Genomic DNA, 23,319 nt, shown 5'->3' with positions numbered 1-23,319 from the left:
AAAAAAATACTCAAATATTCATAATGGTAGAAAAGCAAAGTCAAGAGGGCTTAATTACAATATAGGAATATTCACCTGATATGTGAATTCATAATTTTGATTAATTGTATAAATTGAAAATCACAGAAAACAAACATAGCTAAGCCAAATGTGAGTAAGTCACAGAAACCATCTCTGTGGGTCATTACATAATGAGTTACTGAAAATTCATCTAGCATATTTACGATGTAAATTAAAAAGGTGTCAAAAAGGATAAAATTGTTCATTATGTTTAAAATCCATACCTTCATATCAGGAGGTTGGCCCAGGACAGATCACCTTAGGTTTCTTCACTTGAAATGACTGCAGCAATATTACTTCTGGTAGTGCTCTGCCAATATTCAGGCAGCTTTTCCCCTTAACTACACTTCAGTGCCCAATTTTTGGAGAAAAGCAACACAACTCTGGAATCAGTGTATAGGGGCTTAATACCACCTTATCTCTGATATTCTTTCAACACTAATCTTTAGATCTTGAACTATCTATCTGAACTCTAATATTCTAAAATATGGCAGCGACATCACCTGATTTTGTAAAGCATCTTTGACCTAAGACAATAGCAGTATATAATTGTTAAATACTTTCTTTAAAAAACTTACCTTATATTCAAATACATTTTATTTAGTTTAATCAAACAGTAGAAAGCAGACTCAGATGGTTGTCCAGCCTTTGAGTGCCAGTATAATTTCTCTAAAATCTTTGTCAGGTCTTTAATTCCTGTAATTTACTGTAATTGAATAAAAACCCAGTTTACTGGGGTTCAGGTTCCTGGGCCCTGCCAAGCTTTGCAGCTGATTTACCTGCACACCACACACTTAAAATTTTGCACATATTTAGCTGTTTCTGCTGACTTGTCCCAGCCGCATCATCTAGATGCTGATTCCTCACTCAAAACAAGGTGAAACCCTCAGCTTCTCGCAGCCACTTGACATGGCATGAAAGGGCCCAGAGCCATGCAAGGGGTATGCAGGAGGCTCGGGAAGGCTCTTCCCAGCAGCAGCACCGAGGCTGGCAGCTGCCAGGCTGTGCACCACTGCCCTGTCCCAGGGGAGCTGCCGGTGAGGGGGCAGGCGCAGGACGGATGGGGCGCAGTCTGCAGAGCGCTGTCTCTGAGGACAGGACAAGGGCAGGTGACTCCAGCTTGGAGACCACATGCAGGTTGACGCCAGCTGTGCAGGAGAAGGTACAGTCTGCTTTGGGCAAACGGCTGCTGTCAGCACGCCTGACTCCCCGCTGCCTCTGCCCCTTCTCCTCACCCCGCTTCTGGCTTATTCGTGCCCGTCTGCCCGGGTTTGGACTCCAAATTCCCTTCCCTCTTCTATAGGAGGCACAGTCCCTGCCGACTCCTTGCTTCTGGCCCCACTCCCAGGCCTTCTGCCCCTGATTAAAGGATAAAAAAAAAAAAAAAAAAAACAGCACAAGAGATCACTCGTTTACATAATCTATTTAATAACTCGTTTCAAATAACTCAAAGCTAACTCTCACTCCTGAAAAGATCTCAAAAGGATTTAGACAATTTAGAAGACTAAAATTTGTATTGAATTATTGAATAGAAAAGATGACAAAATGCACTGTTGTGGGTTTCCGCAAATATACCCAAAATACCACAGATGCTGCCAAGTTCAGTCAGTCAAAACTGTGAGTCATAAGTGACTTTAGAAGGCATACGGTTTGGGTGTTTCAGTTTCTTTCAGGCTTTTTCAAGTCTAATGATGTTCCCTCTTATTTCAGCTTTTGGTACAGACTATAGCCAAATGTAAAGCTGTTCACGCAGGTAAGAAGAAAGGGACCAACAAAATCCTTCCCTAGGAAGCAGAACTTCATCAAACGCACCACAAGCAGCAGGGGCTGGACTAGAGCTATTGTAAATGGCAACACCAAGACACTGTGCAGCCCGACTGTGCACCCTACTGGTGTTTTGATAAAATGACTCTGAAAATGCACTGTGTTAATAACCAAGAGGAAGATTTGGTGAGTTCTGAGGATTTCATTGCATTCCACCTGCCAGTTGGTTAAAAGCCTTTTTGATTTCTGTATTAATTTTAGCATTTTTATGTATGCTGTAAGACCAAGATTATTTTTCCTTCAATACAATTAGAGCTAAACTAATTCATCTGCAGGAAGGGTGGCCACGGTAAGTCATAACTCGGTTCTTTAAGAACATAATTTAAACACATATCTTATTTTCAGACCTCCCATACTCCATGTACTCTGCCCAACAGCTGCCGCAAGAGACTTGAAAGCCATCTTGCAGAAATACCGCAGCTTCCACCATTCAGTTTGAAGAGTTAGGGTGGAAAGCCAGGGCATGCTGAAGACAGCAACTTGCACAAGTCAGCAACTGGCCAGAGGCAGAGCTGCCAACCCCTGCAGCAGAGCGCTGGGGTCCCGGTGGGCAGGCTGCAAGCTGAACGGGAGCCAGGAGGATGCCCGTAGTACAGCCAAGGGTAGCCAGCCGGCACAGGAGCTGCTCCTGCCCTTCTGTTTGGCACTTCTCAGACCATGCCGGGTGTGCTGGGTCCGGTCACGGGCTGCTTAGCACAAGAAAAACTAGAGCAAGTCCAGTGGAGAGCAAGCAAGGTGACTACAGGACTGGAGCTCAACACATTAGGGTAGGGTGAAAAAATTACGTTTTAAAAAAAAGGCTAGGTGGAGATCCTAGCACTGTCTTCAACTACCTAATGGGACTGCAGAGATGGAGCCTACTCTTCTTGGAGCTGCACAGTGACAGGACAGGAAGCAGCAAGAACAAATCGCTGCCCAGAAAAGCCCTGGAGCCTCCATTCTCAAAGACAAGCACAAATGAGCAGGAGAGGCTCTCAGCAGCCTCATCCAAGCTGCCCCTGTTTTGAGCAGAAGGTTGGACTACGGGATCTCTGCAGGTACCTTCCATCCCAAATCACTCTGTGCTTCTGATACTCCATGAAGATCATATGGCACGTCATCTACATTAAAGTGTGGCAACACTGCAGGAAGAGGGGAAACTTTTATAAACAGCCCTGAACTGGGGAAAGAAATCCTCCTTCCTCTGAAGATGTCTGTTACAGAAAGTAATTCTTGATAGATCCCGAAAAAGAGTTCTCTTGTTTCCTGAAGATAGTAGTTAGAAATGTTCTTTTCCCACTTTCTGTCAAATTTAAGCACAATTTGGTTTGTAACCTTTACTAAAATCTCTCAAATCATTTCACTCAGAGGAAAAGGGATTATTTGTAATCACCCTCGAGCTATGTATGTACTCTATCTGGGTGCTGGCAGAAGAACCATCCTCCTGAGATCGCTTAGTTTTAAAGGCTTAGAACATATTCTTTACAAGAAAAAAAAAAAAAGTTATGCAAATCAACTGCAGTGATTTTATATAATTACACTCTTCTTTGTAGACCAAGGGCTAAAGGGGTCCTACAAACAACCACTATTCTTACACATGGTTTTCCCCATTGACGGGATTCTGAGCATTCACACTCACTTTTCATCAGATAGCCACAGAAGAGGCAGGATGGGTGTCCAGGTTTTAACACCATAGTAACTGCAGGCCCTGGCAAAAAGCAGGACAAACTTTAGGATAAATCCAGCCCAATTTGCAGAATATTTAATATTTTGGGATGGTTGTGTGAAAGTGAAGAGGTAGAAAAGCAAACACGTACATGCAGTGCCTTGTTTCAGATAAAGTTATGGGACTCAAGACTAACACTATGGTGATAAGCCACCTGTCTCTTCATAATTTTGATTGATGGATCTGCAGTATTGTTTAACACATTTTAACATAGTCGAGGTTTAGAGAACTGAATCTTCCCTCTGTCGGAACATCTGATACAGCGGGACTCTGATACTAACAGGGTGGTCTGAGCACAACAGTAACACAACCAGTAAGGGCCACAGAAGCTGAAGATGAAAACAATAAACAAGACAAGCTGTGTAAATGCTAACATGACAGCCACTGCAAGCACTGATTGAGGAAAAATTCTTTTAAGGGGCAAAACATAATTGCAGATCATCTTTTTCGATGTCTTGAAGTAAGTATGATCTCGTGAATGACACCTACTGTCTGATCCCAAACCTGCACAGTGTGTTACTTCCAGCAATGTATCGAAGATGCTTTTTAAAGGTATGGTCTGAAAAGAATACAGGCTCCACAACCAAAGTCCCAGGTTACCAGCAGAATCAGAAGTCTGTAAAAAAGACTTCTGCTGGCAGGGAGCTACTTATACTGCTTTGCTCTTACCTTGCACATTGCAATTTTGCTGCCTGTGCCAGTACATACATCTTCAGCAGAAGATGTATAACACTGCAGATTGTGCATTGCCACTTCTGTGAGCACTCCACACAGAGCAAGCGCCCTCTAAGTACTATCTTAAATGGAAAAGTTTGTAGTGCTAGAAGAGAAACGAAGCTCCTGTCAGGGAATTTTAGGTGTTTGGGATTAAGTCCAACAAATCCTCCTGACTCATCTGTTATCTTTCTCGTTTTGCACTTGTTCTAAAAAAATTGTCTGTTTTGACCCCCCCAAATTGTATTTCTTCTTGTTCTCCTCTTAAAGCCCCAGGATTCCCTTACAAAATGCAGCAGCAGTTCTGGATCCATGAAATGGATACTTCAGAGAAGATTAATAACTGAAATATGAGATTACAAAATCCTGGCTGTAAAACTTTTGGATTAATGCATCGCATTCCTGGGCATGTGTCTGAACTCATTCTAGCTTGCCTGTGAACATACAGAAGAAGAATTGCTGTGAAGTGGAGAGATGAAGGCAGGCCATCTCTGCATGCTTGCATCTCAGCACTGCTACTGCTTTGCAAGTACTTGATTCAGTAAGAACCATCCAGGTATACAAAGCTGTTTCATTACACTGCTCCAAACCATGGCCAATAAGTGTAAAGACTGAATGCAGATACTGGGAAAATCTTCAGTGAGGTGGTGCAATATGAAAATGCCCGATCTACCCAGATTACCTGCTAGACAGAGAAAGGCAAAGCCCTGTATTGCTCTGCTTATGGAAGCACTGGTAGATAACCAGGTATGTTTAACTAGGTTAATATCATGGACCAAGTTTCACAGGGATCACACATTTAAGAATAAAAGAATACAAACTGCATGTCCAGCTATAAATTTGTGGAAAGCTTCCACGCATCTGTTGAGGGATCATTAATTTGGGAATTCACATCCCTACCTCGTTAGAGTAAATGAATTGTTATTCCACAAAGCACTGCTCTACTGTTCGCATATAAAAACCACACCTAAAGCAAGTGCATCTGAAGTGCTGCCTGGGCACTTCAGGCAGCTCCCCACTTTGGTACTCAGGAGTGCCAAAAATCTCATTCTACGTTCATCACAGTTAGGTCAAAGAGTAAGACACGCTGGCTTCCTAAGAGGGGTGGAAATCAACCGTGTTTGCAGTTAGGTTATGCTGTAAACCTTACACTGGAGGATTTGACTTCTTCATTTTCCTTTACCTGCAGAACACCTCACCTCAGACTTGCGCATTGTCTTTTTTTAACTTTCCTCCAGGGCGAGCTCAGAAACTGCTCTCAGGTTCCTGAGTGTCTGAGCAGCTCCTAGAGATTATCTTGTTGATTCTTGCTTTTCTTTGTCATCAACAACCTTTCAGTATGTGTCCCCTGGGCTGTCCTCGAGAGCCAGCTGGAGGAAGTCAGTAGATACCCAAGTTAAATGTCAAATCTTCATAAAAATACAAACATTTCTGATCTGCTTCTTACTCCTGCAGTGGCATTCACCACGGTGAGAATAGGAGACTTATTTCTCAAACTCTTGCTCTAAGGAGTGCTAGATAAGTATAATGATCTTGCAGCCAAGATTGCTAAATTTATTACAGAAGCCTGTGATCCCAATAGTATATTGCTAATAACAGTGCCAAATATCCAAAGGCAGCTGCTCTTTAGAGGTTATCCGGCCCTGGACGCTTCCTCACGGAATACTGCAGAGCAATCAGCAAAGGCGTATTACACCAGTGGGAGAAGCAAGCTGCTCTTCTTAGATATAGATGGGCAACAAACAGCCAATATTTCTTTGAAAAATCAAGTACAGCTGTGCCAGAGGACAAAGAGGACGTTTGTGCCAAAAGCAACCAGAATGTCTGCAAACTTAAAGTGTCTGTTGCTGCAGGTACGATGAGACAGCCCACGCTGACTGCCCTACAACACTAGTGCATTTTAGCTCTTTTGTCACTCTAAGCACAGGGTATAAACAATTTGTTTTGCATTCAGAGGTTCAGACTTCAAAATAAAAATAAATTTCAAATAAAGATTTCTTTGGACTAAAAAAGCCCAGAAGTTTGCTAAGACCTTTTTGCAAACTCATGCAGTCTGAATTCCAAGGTGCTTACAATCAATCTTTTTTATTTTATTCTGCATTTAGGTCAAAGACTCAGGTGTCGAGTGGAATGTACTTCATTTTCAACTTCCAATGCACAGAATTATATTTCCATGATTTTAACTGCATTTTCTCTCTTTTCACAGTTTTCCAGTGACTGCAGCAAAACCTTACGCTACAGCACATATATCAAAATCTTTTCTGACTGCTGAGAGCATCCTGCCAGTTCTTCTACATTAGTACTGGTACAGCCTCTTAAAATAAACCATCTGCTAAAGGCAAATTCCTTTGTTCCCTGCCTAAGCACACTTGTCAGCCATTTGGATGACAAAGAATCGGAGAGGGCTGGACAGGGAAATGTTTGGAATGATGAGGAATGTTTAAAAAAGCAATACCTTACTGAGTGCTAAATGACACATTCCTGAGCACCAACCACTGCTTCTAGAGAGCAGAGAAAAAAGTTGGGAAGAGCAGACCTTGGCAGGGTGACGATGACATTTTTCAACTGCTTTTGAAGGACTGCGCAGTTTGGGTCAAGCACCTCTTGGAGGTGCTTGCTACTGGCAGAGACGGCGTGATTTGACAGGCAGAGTTTAGGCAACAAAAGTCTAAAATTTATGTAAAGAGCACGCTGACAGAAGGTGAGCCTAACCAGTGAAATGTTGTATATTAAATGCGATGTGAAGGCATCTGCACCATATACATATTATGTATTTTTATAGGATTTATACAGGCTGAAGTCCGCTGGTAGCTGGATAGTAGCGGATAACCTTGAGCTGAGTTCAAAACGAGGTATTCTGCTGCTGATCAGGAACTCAGACTGTCTTCTCATCTCTATACGCAACTAAAAAGACCTTCTTCAAAGTGCAAAGAAAGAAATACAATGCAGAGCTGTGAAATACACACCGTGAGAGCGTTCTGGCAGCAACTGACCAGAGAGTTTAAGTGATGGTTTTCTAAAACTTTGATTAATATTTTTTATATTCTAACTTAAGAAAGAACAAATTTCAAAGACCTTTTAATGAGGCCAAATGCTGTACTTCAAAATCTTGAAAACCCCAAACTGTATTTTGAGGTTGACTGTACCTGCACTATAGGATCTTTATTATTTCTAAGAAATTACTGCATCTTTGCAGGCTGGCCAATACTACCCACATTTATACCTGTATTTCATGACAGAAAATTCCCAGCAGCTTTTACAAATAAAACCAACTCACACCTGTTTGTTTTTAAATAATAAAAATGAAATCATAAAGACCCCTAGAAATATAATAAAAATGAAATCATAAAGACCCCTAGAAATAATCACTCACGAATTCTAATTTCCAAGTGGAAACAACTCCAGTAAGGTCAAATAAGTTGGCAAAAGCCCCCCCCTCCCCACCCAAGGGAAAAAAAAATAATAAAAGAATAAAAGTAAAAATATTAAAACAGACATGCTACTAGACTTTTCAGCATATACCTTGTAGTGAAATATTTGAAAAGCCATTCATACTGACACTCCTGATTTCCACTATCTTTAAGCACAAGGCTCAGAGCTAGCAACAGAAATTGCTCCTGTCTTTGTTTCCTCATATATACGAGCCAGTCTGCCTCTCTTTGAACACAATGGTGAAGAAAGGTCAAACAAATAAATCTATCAATAACAGGAAAATAGATTGAGCAATGTAATTTTAACTTCTGCTGTAGAAATAAATCAGTGAAGAATTGCTGGCATGAAAGATAAATGCACTTAGACTCAAAACCAATATAAATTCACTTACATAAAATTATTTCGGACAGAAGCAATTATTTACTGCATAAATATAAAACAGCTAACAAAATGCTAAGGTATCTAGTCAACATCACTACGAAAATCAAGAAACTGATTTTCAGACAAAAAAAAAAAAAATCAGACTAGCAGCCACCTAGAGAAGTTTTGCATATTTATGTGAAAGTTATTCTTTTCCATGAGTCAGCCTATCAAATTGCCTTAATTCCAAGTTGATCTTCATTTGGATGCATGCAGAATCCAGAGCAGAAATGAATACGCAGAGGAAGCTCTCAGACGCACCCCAAAACCAGAGAAAATGGCCATTCTCCATCACCTTAGTGCTACCCGAGCCCCCTGTGCTAGCCGAAGGACAGGCAGCTGGACCTTCACCCTGCCTGGGGCCTCGGTTTGCTGGAAGGCAACCGCATGTGCACTGCTAGATTGGGACTGAAGGGAAGCAGAACGCCAGCATCCCATACAGCCACATGTCAGGGAGCTGATATTATGTAATTTTAAGACAAACTACAGGATGGCCTAGATATCTTTTGACATTTTCTTAAGGAGGGGGAGACCTGACAAGTCAACACTCACAATATATGCGAACTATGATGACACTGAGGTAATAAACAAGGTATTAATTTAACACACGCTAAATAACATTTCTATACAGCTCCGTCTGTCCCATTTCACGGTGCCATCCTCAGAAGAAATAAAAATAACCTAAAAATGTACTCAATCAAAATATATTTCTAATTAAACTTAAACATAAATCCAGTTGCTGGTATAATGACTGTTATGGACTTACTGTCCTTGGTAGATTTAAACTGGTGTGCTGAATTTACTCAGAAGCATGAAACAACCAGAATCAATTCAGAAACACAAATCAAGGTCAATCACAATTTAAAAGTTAGCAAATTAAATTACTTGTTCTGGGTAACATTATTGGATAAATCATAAGGCTGAATAAGTACCACTTAGCGTGATGTTTAGACCTAAAAATTTGCCTTGACATTTGGAATAGTACCTGTATCAAACTTTGGATTTGTGTTTAAATGAAATGCAAAATGAGAGAAGTAAACAATGCTGAAAACACGTCCTTCTTTTTCCCAGAGGAGTTGTAATCTTGGATCTACAGCCTGCAGTATTTTCTCTTTGGTCCGTATTGTATTTCAAAGGTTGCTTCAATCAAGATCAGTTTAAAAAGAATTTATCTCTATTTAAACTAATAACTAGATATGCTAAAAATAACATGTATATTTCTGCAATTTTTCTGTGTAACCTACCAATGAAACATGAAGGAAAAACTTAAAGTATTTTCATTTCATTAATCATAAAATGTGTTAAGTGGTTAAATAAAAAAATACTTTTCTTTTAATCAATTAAACTAACTTAGGTAAAGCAAACTGACTAAAACTGGCCCTACTGTGTAATGTCAGTGCTGTGTTCATATATCTGTCAATAGACAAAATTATTATTCTAATAAATGAGTCACTTTTGCATGAGATTTGTTTTTTACAACATTGTGAAGCAAGTCTCAGCTACTACCGAGGATTTAATCCTCACAAACAGCTGCCTAACAACCACACTTCTCTGAACAGGAACAAATTAAGGGCATCTACAAGACTCCAGCTGTGCTAATGAATTTTTCCTTCCACATCTACAAACAAGACTAAAATACCTGCAGGACTTTTTAAAGAATGTCAGTGTTCTTATGTCTCCATCCTCAGAAATAACTCAGATTCATATCATCTGTATTATTATTCATCTATCATTGTACCAGTTTTACAGATACATATTCAGATTAAAATACCCAGCAGGAAAAATCAAGACAAATAAAAGTATAAAAACAGAACGTTTTTATTTCACAACAAACTACAGAATAATATCTAACATCTGAAAAGCCATTTATAAGATGACTCAAAAGGAAGAGGAGTTTGGGTTAGATTAAATAAAACAGAAATTGCAGTAAATCCATGATTTCAGTACATATTAGATTGCTTTCCTCAGCAATACACTCTAGGAACTAGCAGAGCAGCACAGCACAGTATCCTGTTTTAATCACTGGATGTTTTCGCTGGGGGAATGGGGCTGGCTAATCACTGCAACAAATTCTCCATTTCTTGGTAAGGACATTTCAAACAGCAACATGATTCTTCAGCCTGCTGCATACCTTCAAAATCTACCAAAGGGACCCGAGAAGTGAAATTAGGATGTCATCGTAAGCATCCAAGCAAGTTAATGTCTAAAGCCTCTAACCAGCCTTAAAACGTCATTGCAAATCACAAAGAAGGTGAAACTCCTCGCAATAACAGCAGCAGCAAAGCCCCGTACAGGCAGACCACTGCAGCTGCACGTGCCTGTCCTGGCACCCAGGGCGTGTTGCGCACACGGACCCCACGCAGAGCGTGCGGGGTCAGCCGCTGCACCCTGCTAACAGCAGGCATGCACACAGAGAAACACTTCTCTGCAAGAAAGCACACGAGACATCACACCCCTTCAGGGGCATAATGCTTACTAAAACTTACAGTCAACTAAAAACTAGTAGCAGAGGTGAACATCAGCATGCTCTACCTAAAAAAGGCAATTACGTGTTTGCTAATTCTCACTTTCTGATGATTTCCCCCTTTATTGCCACTTCCATTTAGTCATGCATTCCCCAGTGCTGTATTCAGCTGCCCTGAGTGCTTAGTGGCCTCTCTCTTCTCCTCTTTTGAGTAGTCTCCTGCCCTACCCTCCTGAGTTACCTCTGTATTTTGCATGCTGACATCCCCTGACCTCTGAAGTGCCGGTATAAATGAGCTGAGCCAATTTCACTTTATTGTCAGTACATGATGAGAAGAGAAAAAGCAACACATCTGAAAAAGGTTAAGACCAGAAAAAGAATGGGAAAATGAAAGCAGGACTCAGCCCTTCTCCAGCACTTTGCAGAATTCTTCCTTGGACTTCCACCCCTGCTGCAGGTGGACACTGGGAATTATCTGCCTGACTCTGGCTGTAGCCTGACTGAAAACCTGCTGTGTGCATATTTATTGAGAGCAGGCTAGCATCAGCTGCCTCCAGAAAATATGCAGAGCTGGGCTTGTTCACATTGTAAATAACTGCAGTGCTCGGATTTCCAAGAAGAGTTCCTTCTTCCACAAGGGCTGATTTTAGCAGGAAAATGTAATGTCTGTATTCGTTTAAACAAACAGTGTGCTTAAGATGAGGATTTTGGTCATTCCTCCAGTCCGATCAAGAAGTTACCCTACTAAAAATGAGAAAGAAGATATGCCAGGCGCTCTCTCTCTTCTAAGGTTCAGGAAATGAGCTCTTTATAAATGTTTCAGCAAAGTCTCCCTTGCTGGCATCCCCACAAAACATCAGCACCGTCTCACAGGGAAAGGAGGGAACAGTTTCCCTGTGTCTGCACGTTGTAGGGGTGGCCATGGTTTGTAACACTGTGAACCACATACAACACCTGTCATAAGGCCAGCGACCATGCATTCACACAGCCAAAGGTGAGCCACTCCGCACGTGCTGTTGTTACCTGACCAGGAGGTCTGTGGGAGGAAACACTTGGTGTGTGCATGCACAATGCCAAGTACGACAAAATCCCTGCCGACCAATTGGACTCTGAAGTGCTGCTGCTATAGCGGGTAGCTTGTGCAAAGCCAGGTTGTTTCAGTGTAATGAACATTTAAAAACGGATGTAATGAACATCTGTGTGACAAGCTCATTCTACAAGGTAAGATACATTTCACACCTCTCTCTGAGAGCTGATAATCCTATTCTTTCTCTAGTTCAAAGCCTTCTGCAGTGTGGAATAGGAGTTATGCAACATTCCTGGGTTGCAGATAACTCTTCACCAATACTCAACAAAAATCACTCATTTTTGATATCTGCAACTAACGCTGAGTATTTCAGAGACTAACATCTGGGGAAGCGTAGCATGGTGATACTTCTTGAAGAACTGAAGGACAATTAAACAGGTTTTATTTAGATTGTGGAAACCACGCATGAACCTCAGACCAAGTGGTAGCAGTAATACCTGGAGAGAATAAAGAAAAGGGTGAAGAAGTCCAAGACAGATATACATTTTAAAGGAGCAGCTGCCCCATCGCTCTGTGGCTTATCATTACCTCACTGCTTTATCTTCCTGCTTGCTGTCTTAGCAAAATGGTAGTGAGAGGCACGGCTGTTACGAACCCCAGGATCACCCCCTTCAGACAGCAGATGTATCACGAGAAATAAAACCCAGATCTTTGTCAGCAATCCTGCAGACTCCCACCACTTGTCAGCAGGAAGAATTTATACCTCCTAACAGGACGTTAAGGATAGCACACCAGAGGCAGCTGCTGGATGATAACACAGGTATGCCAAGCACCAGCCAGCAGCCGTGCGCTGTGACAGTCTCCCACAAATACCCGTGGCCCACAATAAGCCCTTGTAGTAGCAGGTTGTCCGACAAAGAGGTTTTATAGGCAAAGATCCCTCCAGCATCCTGGTGTGTCATCCATATTATAAGGCACAGGTATAACAAAGCCATTGTTGCCACTAATTTCAGACACTGTGTGGGAAACTAGGAACGTGGCAGCACCACCTCGTCTCAGACAACCCCATGAAGCCCCCGGTATTCCCTCCCAGGCACTCTTTGGCCTCTGCCGAGATCTTACACATACAATAGGCTCTTCTCTGGTTATCTTTTCCCTTGTAAAGAAAAACTGGTTTTAATGAACCTCCCAGCTAATGCTGCTCTCACAACCTGTCCACTGCCACAGCTGAAGTCACAGGAAAGTAGGAAATACAGGGTTTTGGGGTCCTGCATTTTCATATGTACATATTGCATGGAAACCCAGATCTTTCCCACTGGGGACACATCTCTTCATGCCTGGAGAAAATGAAGCATAAAACTTTTTTTTGTTTTTAGGCCTTCCTGATGTCAGGATTTGTCCTCAGTACGAATTTGCTTATAGATAAGGAACAAAAGGTTTATAAACAAGACCACTTTGGGATACATATAGACATGGAAATTCTCTAACAGTCAGACTTATTAATAGGTCCTAATCTCAGTGTACAATGAAGAAAAACAACAGTTCACTGGATCCTCCAATTACTTTGAGTTTGTCAGCATACAAATCACATACATCTTTAAAATATGAAACCTCTCATTTTTGTTGTGGATAAAAACAATACACTACAACAAAGAAAAGTTCTAAAGAGAATGCTTTAAAAAGCTCTTTCCCTTTTTGTAAAATAATTTATTGCTTCTGATAAATCTTTTCTTTTCAGTTTTTTTCTATATACCATTGCCTGAGCCTTCTTACTAGAAAAAGATGCAGACCGTAAAAAGCATTCAGTTCTGGGAGCACTTTGGGAAGATTTAGGCACACTAATTCCCTCGATTACTTCTTTAGATCTATTTTTAATCACAATTTTAAAACAATAAAAGTACCATTATACAATATTACAAAATATTTCAGTGTAATTCTGAATTAATTATGTAGCAGCAAGAAAGTCCATATTTATAAGTCTGATTTCCACATTTAGCTATTTAAACTCATATCATCCTTTAACATGAAACCTCAGAATAAACAACGGTCTTCCTTTTGTGAGCCTAATTATCAATACCTCGCTATTAGTAGATGAATGTCATAGATGTACTTACTCTAAATATTTGTATGCCTCAGATAGAGACATGATCCATTATTACGTGTCTCAAATCTCTTCTGCAAAGGTTCTATGGCATGCAAGATGTTCTTTTTACCGTTGGCTATGATCTCTTTTTCTTTGAAGGCCCCAAGAGTAGAGATTTAGATAAAACTCCTTAATAGGAGACCACACAGATGAAGACCCATATAGCACAAGCTAAAATTATTGTTTCAGCCATCTCATTCCCAAAGAGAATTTTTACCCTTCAGTAAGGTAATGATTACACCAACATCACTTCTGTGACAACAGGACTCACCAAAGCACTCTAAATCAAGCAGTGCTAGCTGCTGACAGCACACACAGCCTCATGGACACGTTTTCCCTGCAACGAGACCTGGCTTTTCAGCACCTGCATGCTACAAGTATCTGGACACTACACAACCCATTCAATCACAAATCCTTGCTACTGATTTCATTATTTCCTTAAACAACAAACAGCAAGGTCTTTGTCCCAGAGATAGCTCTACAAGACTTTGTAATTAGAAGCAAAACAGTTCTGAGAAAGTATACTGTTTTTCATACTATTAGCATCATTTTTAACAACAACAAAAGCTGTACATACTCAGTTCTTTCTGTTGGTTTAGATAAAGCTAATTCCCCAAATTACATATGGACATTTTAATTATATTATTTTTATTACTGTGCCACACAGCACAATGTCTCTCCGCATTACTATTGATTTGTACGTCACAGAGATAGCACATATCTCCTATCTGCCTCTTTCATTCTCATTTCTAATAGTGGGTTTATAATTTAATATATTCTTTACCATTATTTTACTGTTTCTTAACTACAATACATTAGTTTGTCAGAGTATAATTTGTTTCGACCAAATTTTCCTGAGTCATTTGAGAGGTGTAACTTATTTTTGGTTTTGCAGCAAAGAATTTCTGAAAACATACCATGACTTTTTAGGACTAACTCTAACCTATTGTAAACAGTATAAATAGCAAGAAATCTACCCCTATTTCCCATCTCCATCCATATTAACATTTTATTTTCTTTCATCATTAGGATGTAAACACCTCCTTAATTAAAAGTTACGTTTGTTCCCATCGAGCATTTTTTTCTCTGAATTCCGTTAAATCTCTAAAGCTTAATCTATACAAAATCTTTGACACCATGATCACTATAAATTTTCTTAAAATATAAAACAAAAACATTTGAACCATGACCAAAGAGAAGCAAATAAGTATACACCAATACTGCTTAAGTATAATTTGTGATATTAGCTTTTAAGTGATATAAATACACATAAGGTATATACATTTATTTCTTTTTCTAGTACTCTACTATAGTCACACGATCCAAATAATTCTGAGGATTTCCTAAAAAAATAATCTATTTCACTGTGAATGCATCTTCAACATTCTAAGTTTGAAAATAGATTATGAAAACATTTTTCATCTCATTTTATTCCTTTTCCAGTTAGTTCATGCATCTTATGCAAGAGGCAATATTAAAATCCAAAATCAAAATATTTAACTAACATTCAGTCAAGAACAAAAATGTAGGTATGCATCGCTCATTATATAACCAATACCACTTTTCTTACAATTGCCAGTGTAGGACTGCAACTATATCATTAAGCACAATACATTTTCTGATTCTAACAAACAGATAAACCTAATACAAGAGGGACACCTGCTTTATTAGGAAGATTCCCAGATAGAATAAATATAAAATACAAGGTACTTACAGTGAATTCACAGAAATCAATGCTATCAAGACTTTTGCTTCTGTGTATTCTCCCTTTTATTCTTCTTAAAGAAGGCTTTCCCTGACTTACACTACAGGTAGCACCATTGGGATTTTCGGAAGATGGAGTTACCCTGCCAAACAAAAAGAGCCACATATCAGACAAAGAAATTATAGTCTTATTTCTATTTTAATATGCATTTGCAATTAATACTTTTGCTTAAAGTAAAAAATGTACAAGAGAATAAACATATGGTCATGTTACACAAACAAGGGTCTCAGTCCAAACTTTAGTTTTCAGTCAGCACGTAGAAACCTAGCTCCCGTTACATCCACCACTGCTTGCAGGTTTAGGCATCTGTACATTTTCTGTAAAAATGTAAGAAGTCTCAAAAAAAAACAGACTACAGAGAAATATATTTTGAAAAAAACAAAATGAATATTTTTCCCTATTAGTTCAGTGGAAAACTGAGTTCTGTGATACATGTTGATAGTCTGTCAGTTAAATCAGCAGGAGCCTGGCAGAATTTGGCTTTTGAGCTTTTCCCGTTTGAGTGTTAATGATACTTCAGCTGCTGTAGTAATGAATAATGATGAACGATAACAAAATGAAAAGGATCTATTAAAGCCATAGAGGTAATATATTAAGGAAATACAGCTTATAAGGTATTTCATCACATTAGTAGTCTAAATATAGTCCTAAGGGAGTCCATAACTGAAATATTTTGAGTAAGTAACCCATATTTCAAGGAGCTTGTTGGAAGTTGTCACTGAGTAAAAGTAAGTGGGGTTAACAATTAACTAAATGTACTAAGTTTTGAAAGGTTGGTATTTTAAACACAAACCAGTCTCTGGTCAGTCTGACACCACACTAAGAATGCTTTATTTCAGCAAATATGCACACCTGAAAAAGGGAAAGTCTTACTGAGCAGATTGTCTTTTTGGGATAACTTCTCAACTGCAGACATAAGAGGCCACAAAAATTAATGTGTGCTTGTGTGCGTACACACACATTTATCTATATATGTATATTTTACATTTCCCAGGAATTTGGACTGCAGATCAGTGGGTTTATCTGACCCCCCCCCCCCCCCAAAAAAAAAAACATTCAAGTATATTTTTTTGTTTTTGTTTTTACTTGGAATTAATGGCTTTGGTATGCACATAGGTGTGTTTCCAAACGATGAAGAGAGGTGAAAATGTCTTTCCATAGGCACATCATCAGAAAAGGCCTTTGCATAGAGCGGGCTGCATTAACACAAAAGAAAAAATCCAAAGTACAAAATACAAAAACCGCAGGCTGAATACACTTGCATGGTCATGGGGACTCTGAGGTCTATGTGAGGTCTGCTTCGTCTTGAGCTTTTAAAATTTCTTATTCAATTTATAAAGACCTTCATTTTCATAAAATTACTGTGATACCAAATTGAGATTTTGTTTTCATATGGCTAAGTTTTCTGTTTTTTACACAGGCGCACATACACACACACAGCTTGCTATCAGTTCCCTTGATAGTACAGTAACTTGCTTTACACATTTTTCTCCTTGGGTTAATTTACTCCTGGGCTTGCAACTGCAAAGACACGTAGTACTTTCTAAATCATTAAGTAACTATTACATTCAGACATATATAAATTTCTTGCTCAAACTACACCAGCTTTTTAGTATAATTACATGTGGATTGGATTGTGAGAAAGATGCCTGGCTACAAATGTTCTGTAATTGTCCACAGGAACTAAAAAAAAAAATGCTACGGATTCCCTGCTAAAATGTTTTGAAGAGTTACTAGGACAAATTTCCAAAGAGAGACGGTTGCTCAGTTGCAACTCTTGTTCGCAGACCAAGAGTGACACTCCCAGAGATGGTATATTTCAGTTGCATGAATGTATCTTTCAGACACCTTACAGATCTCTGCAAACACTTCTGGTAAAGTTAACCCAGATGTACATACCCATACAGCATCTGACTCCATCCCAAACACAGACCTTGGAGCCCACAAAGAGATCCACTTCAGCTAGGTCTGGACTTAGTCTCTCTTCAGAAAACCTTTGAGGGTTGCCTATTTCAGTACTTATCGCTTGGTCATTACGTCTTGATGTTCACCTCTGTCCAATTAAATGCTTACCATGTTAGACTAATGACTTTCTTCCTTAAATTTAATAGAAAAGCTCTTGAACAACCATAAGCTGCACTGGACTTTTCTTAATTTTTATTTATTTTTCCAACCCCTTGTTTTCAGGCCTTGCCTGTAAATGTACATCTGTGTCTTTAAATTTTAAGTCTTCTAATGTTTTCTCATACTAAGAAGACTTTAAAAAATAAGAAGAACTAGGAAAAACAAAATGTGAAAGACAAACATTTAAAAATAACAGGCTAGTCCAAGTGATGTAGTTTGTACAAAGAACTAAACTAATGACGTATTTTGAAGGCCCTTCCACTTGGGAGCTCCATTCTTAAAAAACACTTGAAAAAACTGCAAGAGATGAGCAAAATTTGCTGCCTCTAGAATCTATCCATAATTTTGTTCAGCTGGAGAATAAATGATGGAGATTACTTACTAGCTTCTGTGGTTCCAAATCCTGCTTTAAAAATCACATATAACTTCAAAGTATTATTTTGCGGGAAGGAATATCACAGTTCAAATATTGCCTTCATTATTTATTTTTTTTATAAAATCCCTAACTTCACTGTGTCTTTCACAAGTAAATAAAGCAATATTTAACCAACTGAAGAAAAACCTAATCAATATCACCAGCGGGAATCTGGAAGCTTTGCACTATATGCTGCTTAAACGAAGTAAGGCATCCACATGTTCAGAAGGATGCTTTTTCGACTCTATGGCTGATGAAGCAATTTTGGGACAAATATAAAGAAATTAAATATCAACTTCTGCGCCTCCGCTAATCCTCTAGTTCAGAGAAGCACTGACAGATCTGAGGCAGCCTTGGATCCATGTCGCCCGCCCTCTCGGAACACTGGATGGAGCTACAAAACCCTCAGGAACTGCAGTAACACGGGTACAGCACTGCAGCAGCAGTTTCAGCTACTGGAAAATCCCAATAGGAATAAGACCTCAAAATGAACTCTGTGAAGTTGTAATATAAACAGGAATGTTGGAATGTTAGTTTTAGTGAGTCCAAATTCCTGAAAAAGGGTGTTTGAGTTTGACTTGAAATTAAATTTCACATAAATCTGATAAATAGATTTTTTAATTCTTCTTACTTTTCAATCTTGCTTTGTGTTCTCAACGTTTCCATTGTAACTAGAGAAACCAAGTTTGGTTTTTCATGGTTTTTTGTTTTGTTTTGTTTTTTAACGTACACTGAAACTATCATGCAATACTACAGTTCTAGCATCTGGACCTCTAACTAGAATTAAATTAAATTAACTTACTCACAAAAGTTGACACATCTGATTGCATCCTACCTCCATTTTTTTTGGTCTGGTTTAATTAAGACAAAATTTCTGAGTGAGTTGTGAAGTCACTGCCTGTAGTACAGGGGTGCAGAGGAATTATCACAGGTGAAGGCAGGAAGATTTCTAAGAGCCCTTTTAAAATGTCTGCATCTCATCGACTAACTCAAGGCAATCAAAGCTTCAGAATAAGATCTTCAAAGCAGCCTACACTTTTAAAAAGTTGAATATAGCATCCAGATCTCAGAAGGGTGTGAGCAGTTCTGGATGCCTGCTTTGAAACGTGCTGTCTCTGCGCATTGAAGAATGTGTTCAATATCCTGGAAACATAACAGCTTTATAACGTGGCTTGTCTGGGGACTCCTAAATTAAGGCACCCCAGTTCACTAATTTCTGGAAATTTTATTCGAGTAAAATTGGATAACTCTGTAAATCCCACCTCTGAGCCAGAGGCCCTTGTTTATTATCCACAACACTTCAAATGGTGTCATTGACCTTGCTGGTGCCTGATCAGCTATCAGATTACATAACTGTGACTCTGAATTATTCCTCTAGTTGGTAAAGTAAGCAAGAACCTTAATATACTTTCAGTATTTGTGTCCCACTGATAAACATGCTAGCCTAAAAAAGTACTAGGCAACAGCTTCTTCGAAGTGCACCATCACATCGACAGCTAATGACTTAATACACACTGTAATGTAATTAGGTGGAATGTATGTAAAATAGCATAGTTTTTATTGTTTAAAAAGGTACTTCTATGCTACTTGCACACAATTACAATTTATAACAAGCTTCAATATCCCTTAACTTTTTTTTTTTTTCTACAGCTAGACTTTGGCTTAAATGGCTAAACTAACATTATTTTACAGAGAGCAGTTAAACTCAAGAGGTTTTAAAAATGCAGACAATTCTCTTAATATTTAGTGATTTAGAGTTCTGAACTTTATAAGAAGTCTTACTATAGAAGACTACTTATATAATTAAATGTCTTGAAATGAAACATCTTCTGTATTTGTTTTATGAGTGTAGTATTAAGGCTATAGCTAAGGCAGGGAGGACAAATCTTTGACAACGATATATCCTCAACAAGCCTTGCAGCGACATAACTACTAGTTTTCACATCCTGCAAGTAGCCTACCATCTTAGTAAAGAAAACTGAGGTGCTTGTGGCAAAGGGTTACTACAGACCGTCACACAATGTGTGAGTCTGAAACCTCCTTGAAACTTGTATCTCTAGAAGTTACATCTCAGCTGAGAGATGTGTAAAATGCCTGGGTTTGTGCCCTCCTGTTAGAAGACAGGCTTCCCCAGGACGACAGCGAGGATGTCAGCCACGCTCAGCTGAAGGTGACCAATGTGCCTCCTGGCTCCATCAAAAGGCTGGAGAAGCTGAAAACGCTCCCACTGATCTGCCTGCAAGACCTAACAGTCACTCAGTATTTGTTTGGTGGGAAAAAAAAAAAAAAACTAATATGAAGCAGTGGCTAGCATCACTGAACAGTCACCTACTACACATAATTCTTGTGTATCTGCAGATACCTCCAGATATAAGCACAGTATCCTGCCTTCATCAGAAAACGGTATCAATCAATTTACAACATGGATACGTCCTTACAATGTGCTAAACTGAGACCATTATTCCCATTTTGAGCAAATATTAACAGAACCAGTAATCAAAAATGGGTAACGGCCATTCTGGCCATCTGTATTTTTCCACATACTTCTGTAGAGACACCCAAGATACTGAATGTTTGCTGCTTTATTTCTCTTATGTTGAGGTGATTTTTTCCTTAATTTGATATTCTGAATATGAATCTCTTTAGAAGCGACACTTTTCTCCCGAGGGATAGTCCTAATGGTAAAGCAGGCATCCTTCAGCAGCAGCCTGAACTTTGAAGCCCAGTCCCCAGCCTGAACACAAAGACCCTGAGTCAACGCTTCTAGAGCAGCGCTTAATTCCAGACAGGAGGCTTACTCTTCACTGATTTCAAGTGTGTTTATTCATCTGCTTGAAAATAAACGTGCCCATGGAATATCTTACAAGAAGCAGCTATCATTAACATCCAGGCTTCTTCACCGCACATTCCCTTAGCAATAGCACCAACAAGAGCAAGCAAAATTCAAATTCTGTAGCGCACTGCTTCTGTGTTCTTCTCTGCAACCTACAGATTATCCCAGTCAACCACCAACCATTCTTAAAAGATAAGGCAAATGCAACCATGGAATAGCCTCAGCCACTCCCATCATATTTTTTGTAAAGAAAACACACCAGAAACTGAGCTTTTTGCCTTATTTCATGACTCCATTTTCCTTTGTGCCAAGGGCAGCAGAGGGAGCGGCCCAAGCAGAGGAGACCTTTCAACGCAGAGGCAAATGCTGTAAGAAACATGAGAATATTAATGGGAATTATTAGAGTTGCCAGAAGATGCCCTGATATTTTTTGGTTGGTTGGTTGTTTTGTTGTTGTTGTTGTTGTTTTTCCCCCCGTTCCTCCTCCCTTTAGGAGAGAAACATTATTTTCAGTGTAGCAGGAAATTGTGGTGCATTTGTATAGTTCCCCTTAACTACATGATTTATCATTTCATATTCTAAAAGAATTTAGGTTGCAGATATTGGGATTCCAGTAAATATTGATGTCCATTTAGTGTTTTAAGCTGCTCCCAGGACAGCAATTAGTTTTTCTTAAGTTAATTAGCAAATGCACTAATCCATGCTGCACTCACCCTTAAAAAATAATAATAAAATAATAATAAAAGCCATCAGCAGATGTTGACCAATAAAATCCTGCATTGTCTTACCAAGGTGAAAGAAATTGTCACACAGTTTTCAAGGTGTGAGTTACCACATGCCGAATTCTTAATTTTGTTTCTGCAATAACCGGTCTAGCTAGGGCACGGTGCTAGTATGAAGGTTTTACAATTTGAAAAACTCCATAAAACAACCAATTTCACAGTGGAAATTAGACATTCAGAAGAAAACTACTAACTACGTACCGCTCACAACTATTTTAAACATACTGCACCAGATAATACTCTACTCCGGGGGAAATAAAGGTAGTGCTCCAAAGCAGCATTGCTGTACAACCTCAAAAAAAAAAAAAACAAAAAAAAAAACTTCTGTCCAGAAAGAAGTTCATCACAGACACAAATGCTGCAAGCTTCTTGTGTTGCCTCAGCCCTGACCTGGAAGGAGGTTCCTGCTCTGAACAAAGACAGTTTATCGCCTCGATAGACTCTGCTAGCTGACAGCATCATGACAGTGGTTGTTGTATCCAGATACAGCCCTCCCAGCAAGGCTGCTAAGGACATCCTACTCATCTCATTTAGGTTCCTATGTATTAGATTACAATGCCTCACAAATGCAGGAAAAGATCTGAATCAGCAGTCTGGGACTCCAGCAACTTCCTTCATCACCAGGTCCAAAACTCTCCAGTCTCAACTAAACCTTCTCATAAAACAATCAAGCTCCACAGTAAGCACAGGCAAGTTCCCATCTCCACCACTCTTCACTGCGAGCCTGTGGCACAACTTCCTTCTATTCTGGCCAGCTCTCTCTTTTATATCCAGCTACTTTATACCAACTTACAATTAACCCACCATGAGATACCAGTGTCCATCTTTTTGGCTTTCATTCATACCTCTGCTTTCAAGCACCACAAACAGAACTTAGATTTTGGGAGGGAAAGCAGGAGAAAATTGGAGTGACAGATGCTCTATAAAGAATGAACCATTGCTGGTACCTTTTTCATTTTCATTCAGTAGGATAGGATTCAGGTGGATTATCTCAACCAACAAAAAGATGAGCATTTTAACCCTTTTTTATTAAATTATGTCTTTTGCTTCCACTTTCAGTTGTATTAAAACCTCAGAGAACTTGTGAAGCTAACTGGTTAAACAAAATGCTGTTTGTTTTGTTGCTGTTGTTCTGTTACTAAATAAAAAGAAACAAAAAACAGCATCCTTTGATTATAAAATGAGTTCATTTATACATTTTCTTTATGCACCTTGGAGATTACCAAAGAGCCAGTCCTGGAATACACTCTTGTTTTCTATGTTGGAAATATACACAAATATTGCATTGATTTTAGTATTAATACGCTCTACACTCAAATATCTGCTTTTTCTTAATGGGTGATTTGATACAAACTAAGCTTAAAAAAAAATTTACATGACAAAGTATCCGTAAGCCTTTCTCTAAATGCATCACAGAATAGCATTTCATACATGAGCAGAAATTCTATCCACAAAGATAATGCCTAATGCTATTAAAGTTCTCCAAGGAAAAGTGACTACATATTATCATGTCACCTATTAATAAGAATATCCCAGAGACAGGCTTTCAAATCTTAAATAATTTATACATCTCCCTAAAACGAAGAAAAGAAATAATCTTATTTTTGCCTA

General features: G+C 39.1%; 1 protein-coding gene across 5 annotated transcripts in view; it reads right to left on the bottom strand.

The window, feature by feature from the left end:
• Positions 1 to 23,319, bottom strand: part of TJP1 (tight junction protein 1) — a 159,914-nt gene that overhangs the window by 134,921 nt on the left and 1,674 nt on the right. For all 5 annotated transcript variants that reach the window (XM_038184899.2, XM_038184900.2, XM_038184901.2 and 2 more), the window contains exon 2: positions 15,504 to 15,636. In XM_038184899.2, the coding sequence (XP_038040827.2) occupies positions 15,504 to 15,636 (133 nt within the window). The remainder of the gene's footprint in view (positions 1 to 15,503; positions 15,637 to 23,319) is intronic.

Source organism: Anas platyrhynchos, chromosome 11, assembly GCF_047663525.1.
Source record: "Anas platyrhynchos isolate ZD024472 breed Pekin duck chromosome 11, IASCAAS_PekinDuck_T2T, whole genome shotgun sequence".
NCBI classification, from domain to species: Eukaryota; Metazoa; Chordata; class Aves; order Anseriformes; family Anatidae; genus Anas; species Anas platyrhynchos.
This window is presented reverse-complemented; position numbering and strand designations above follow the sequence as displayed.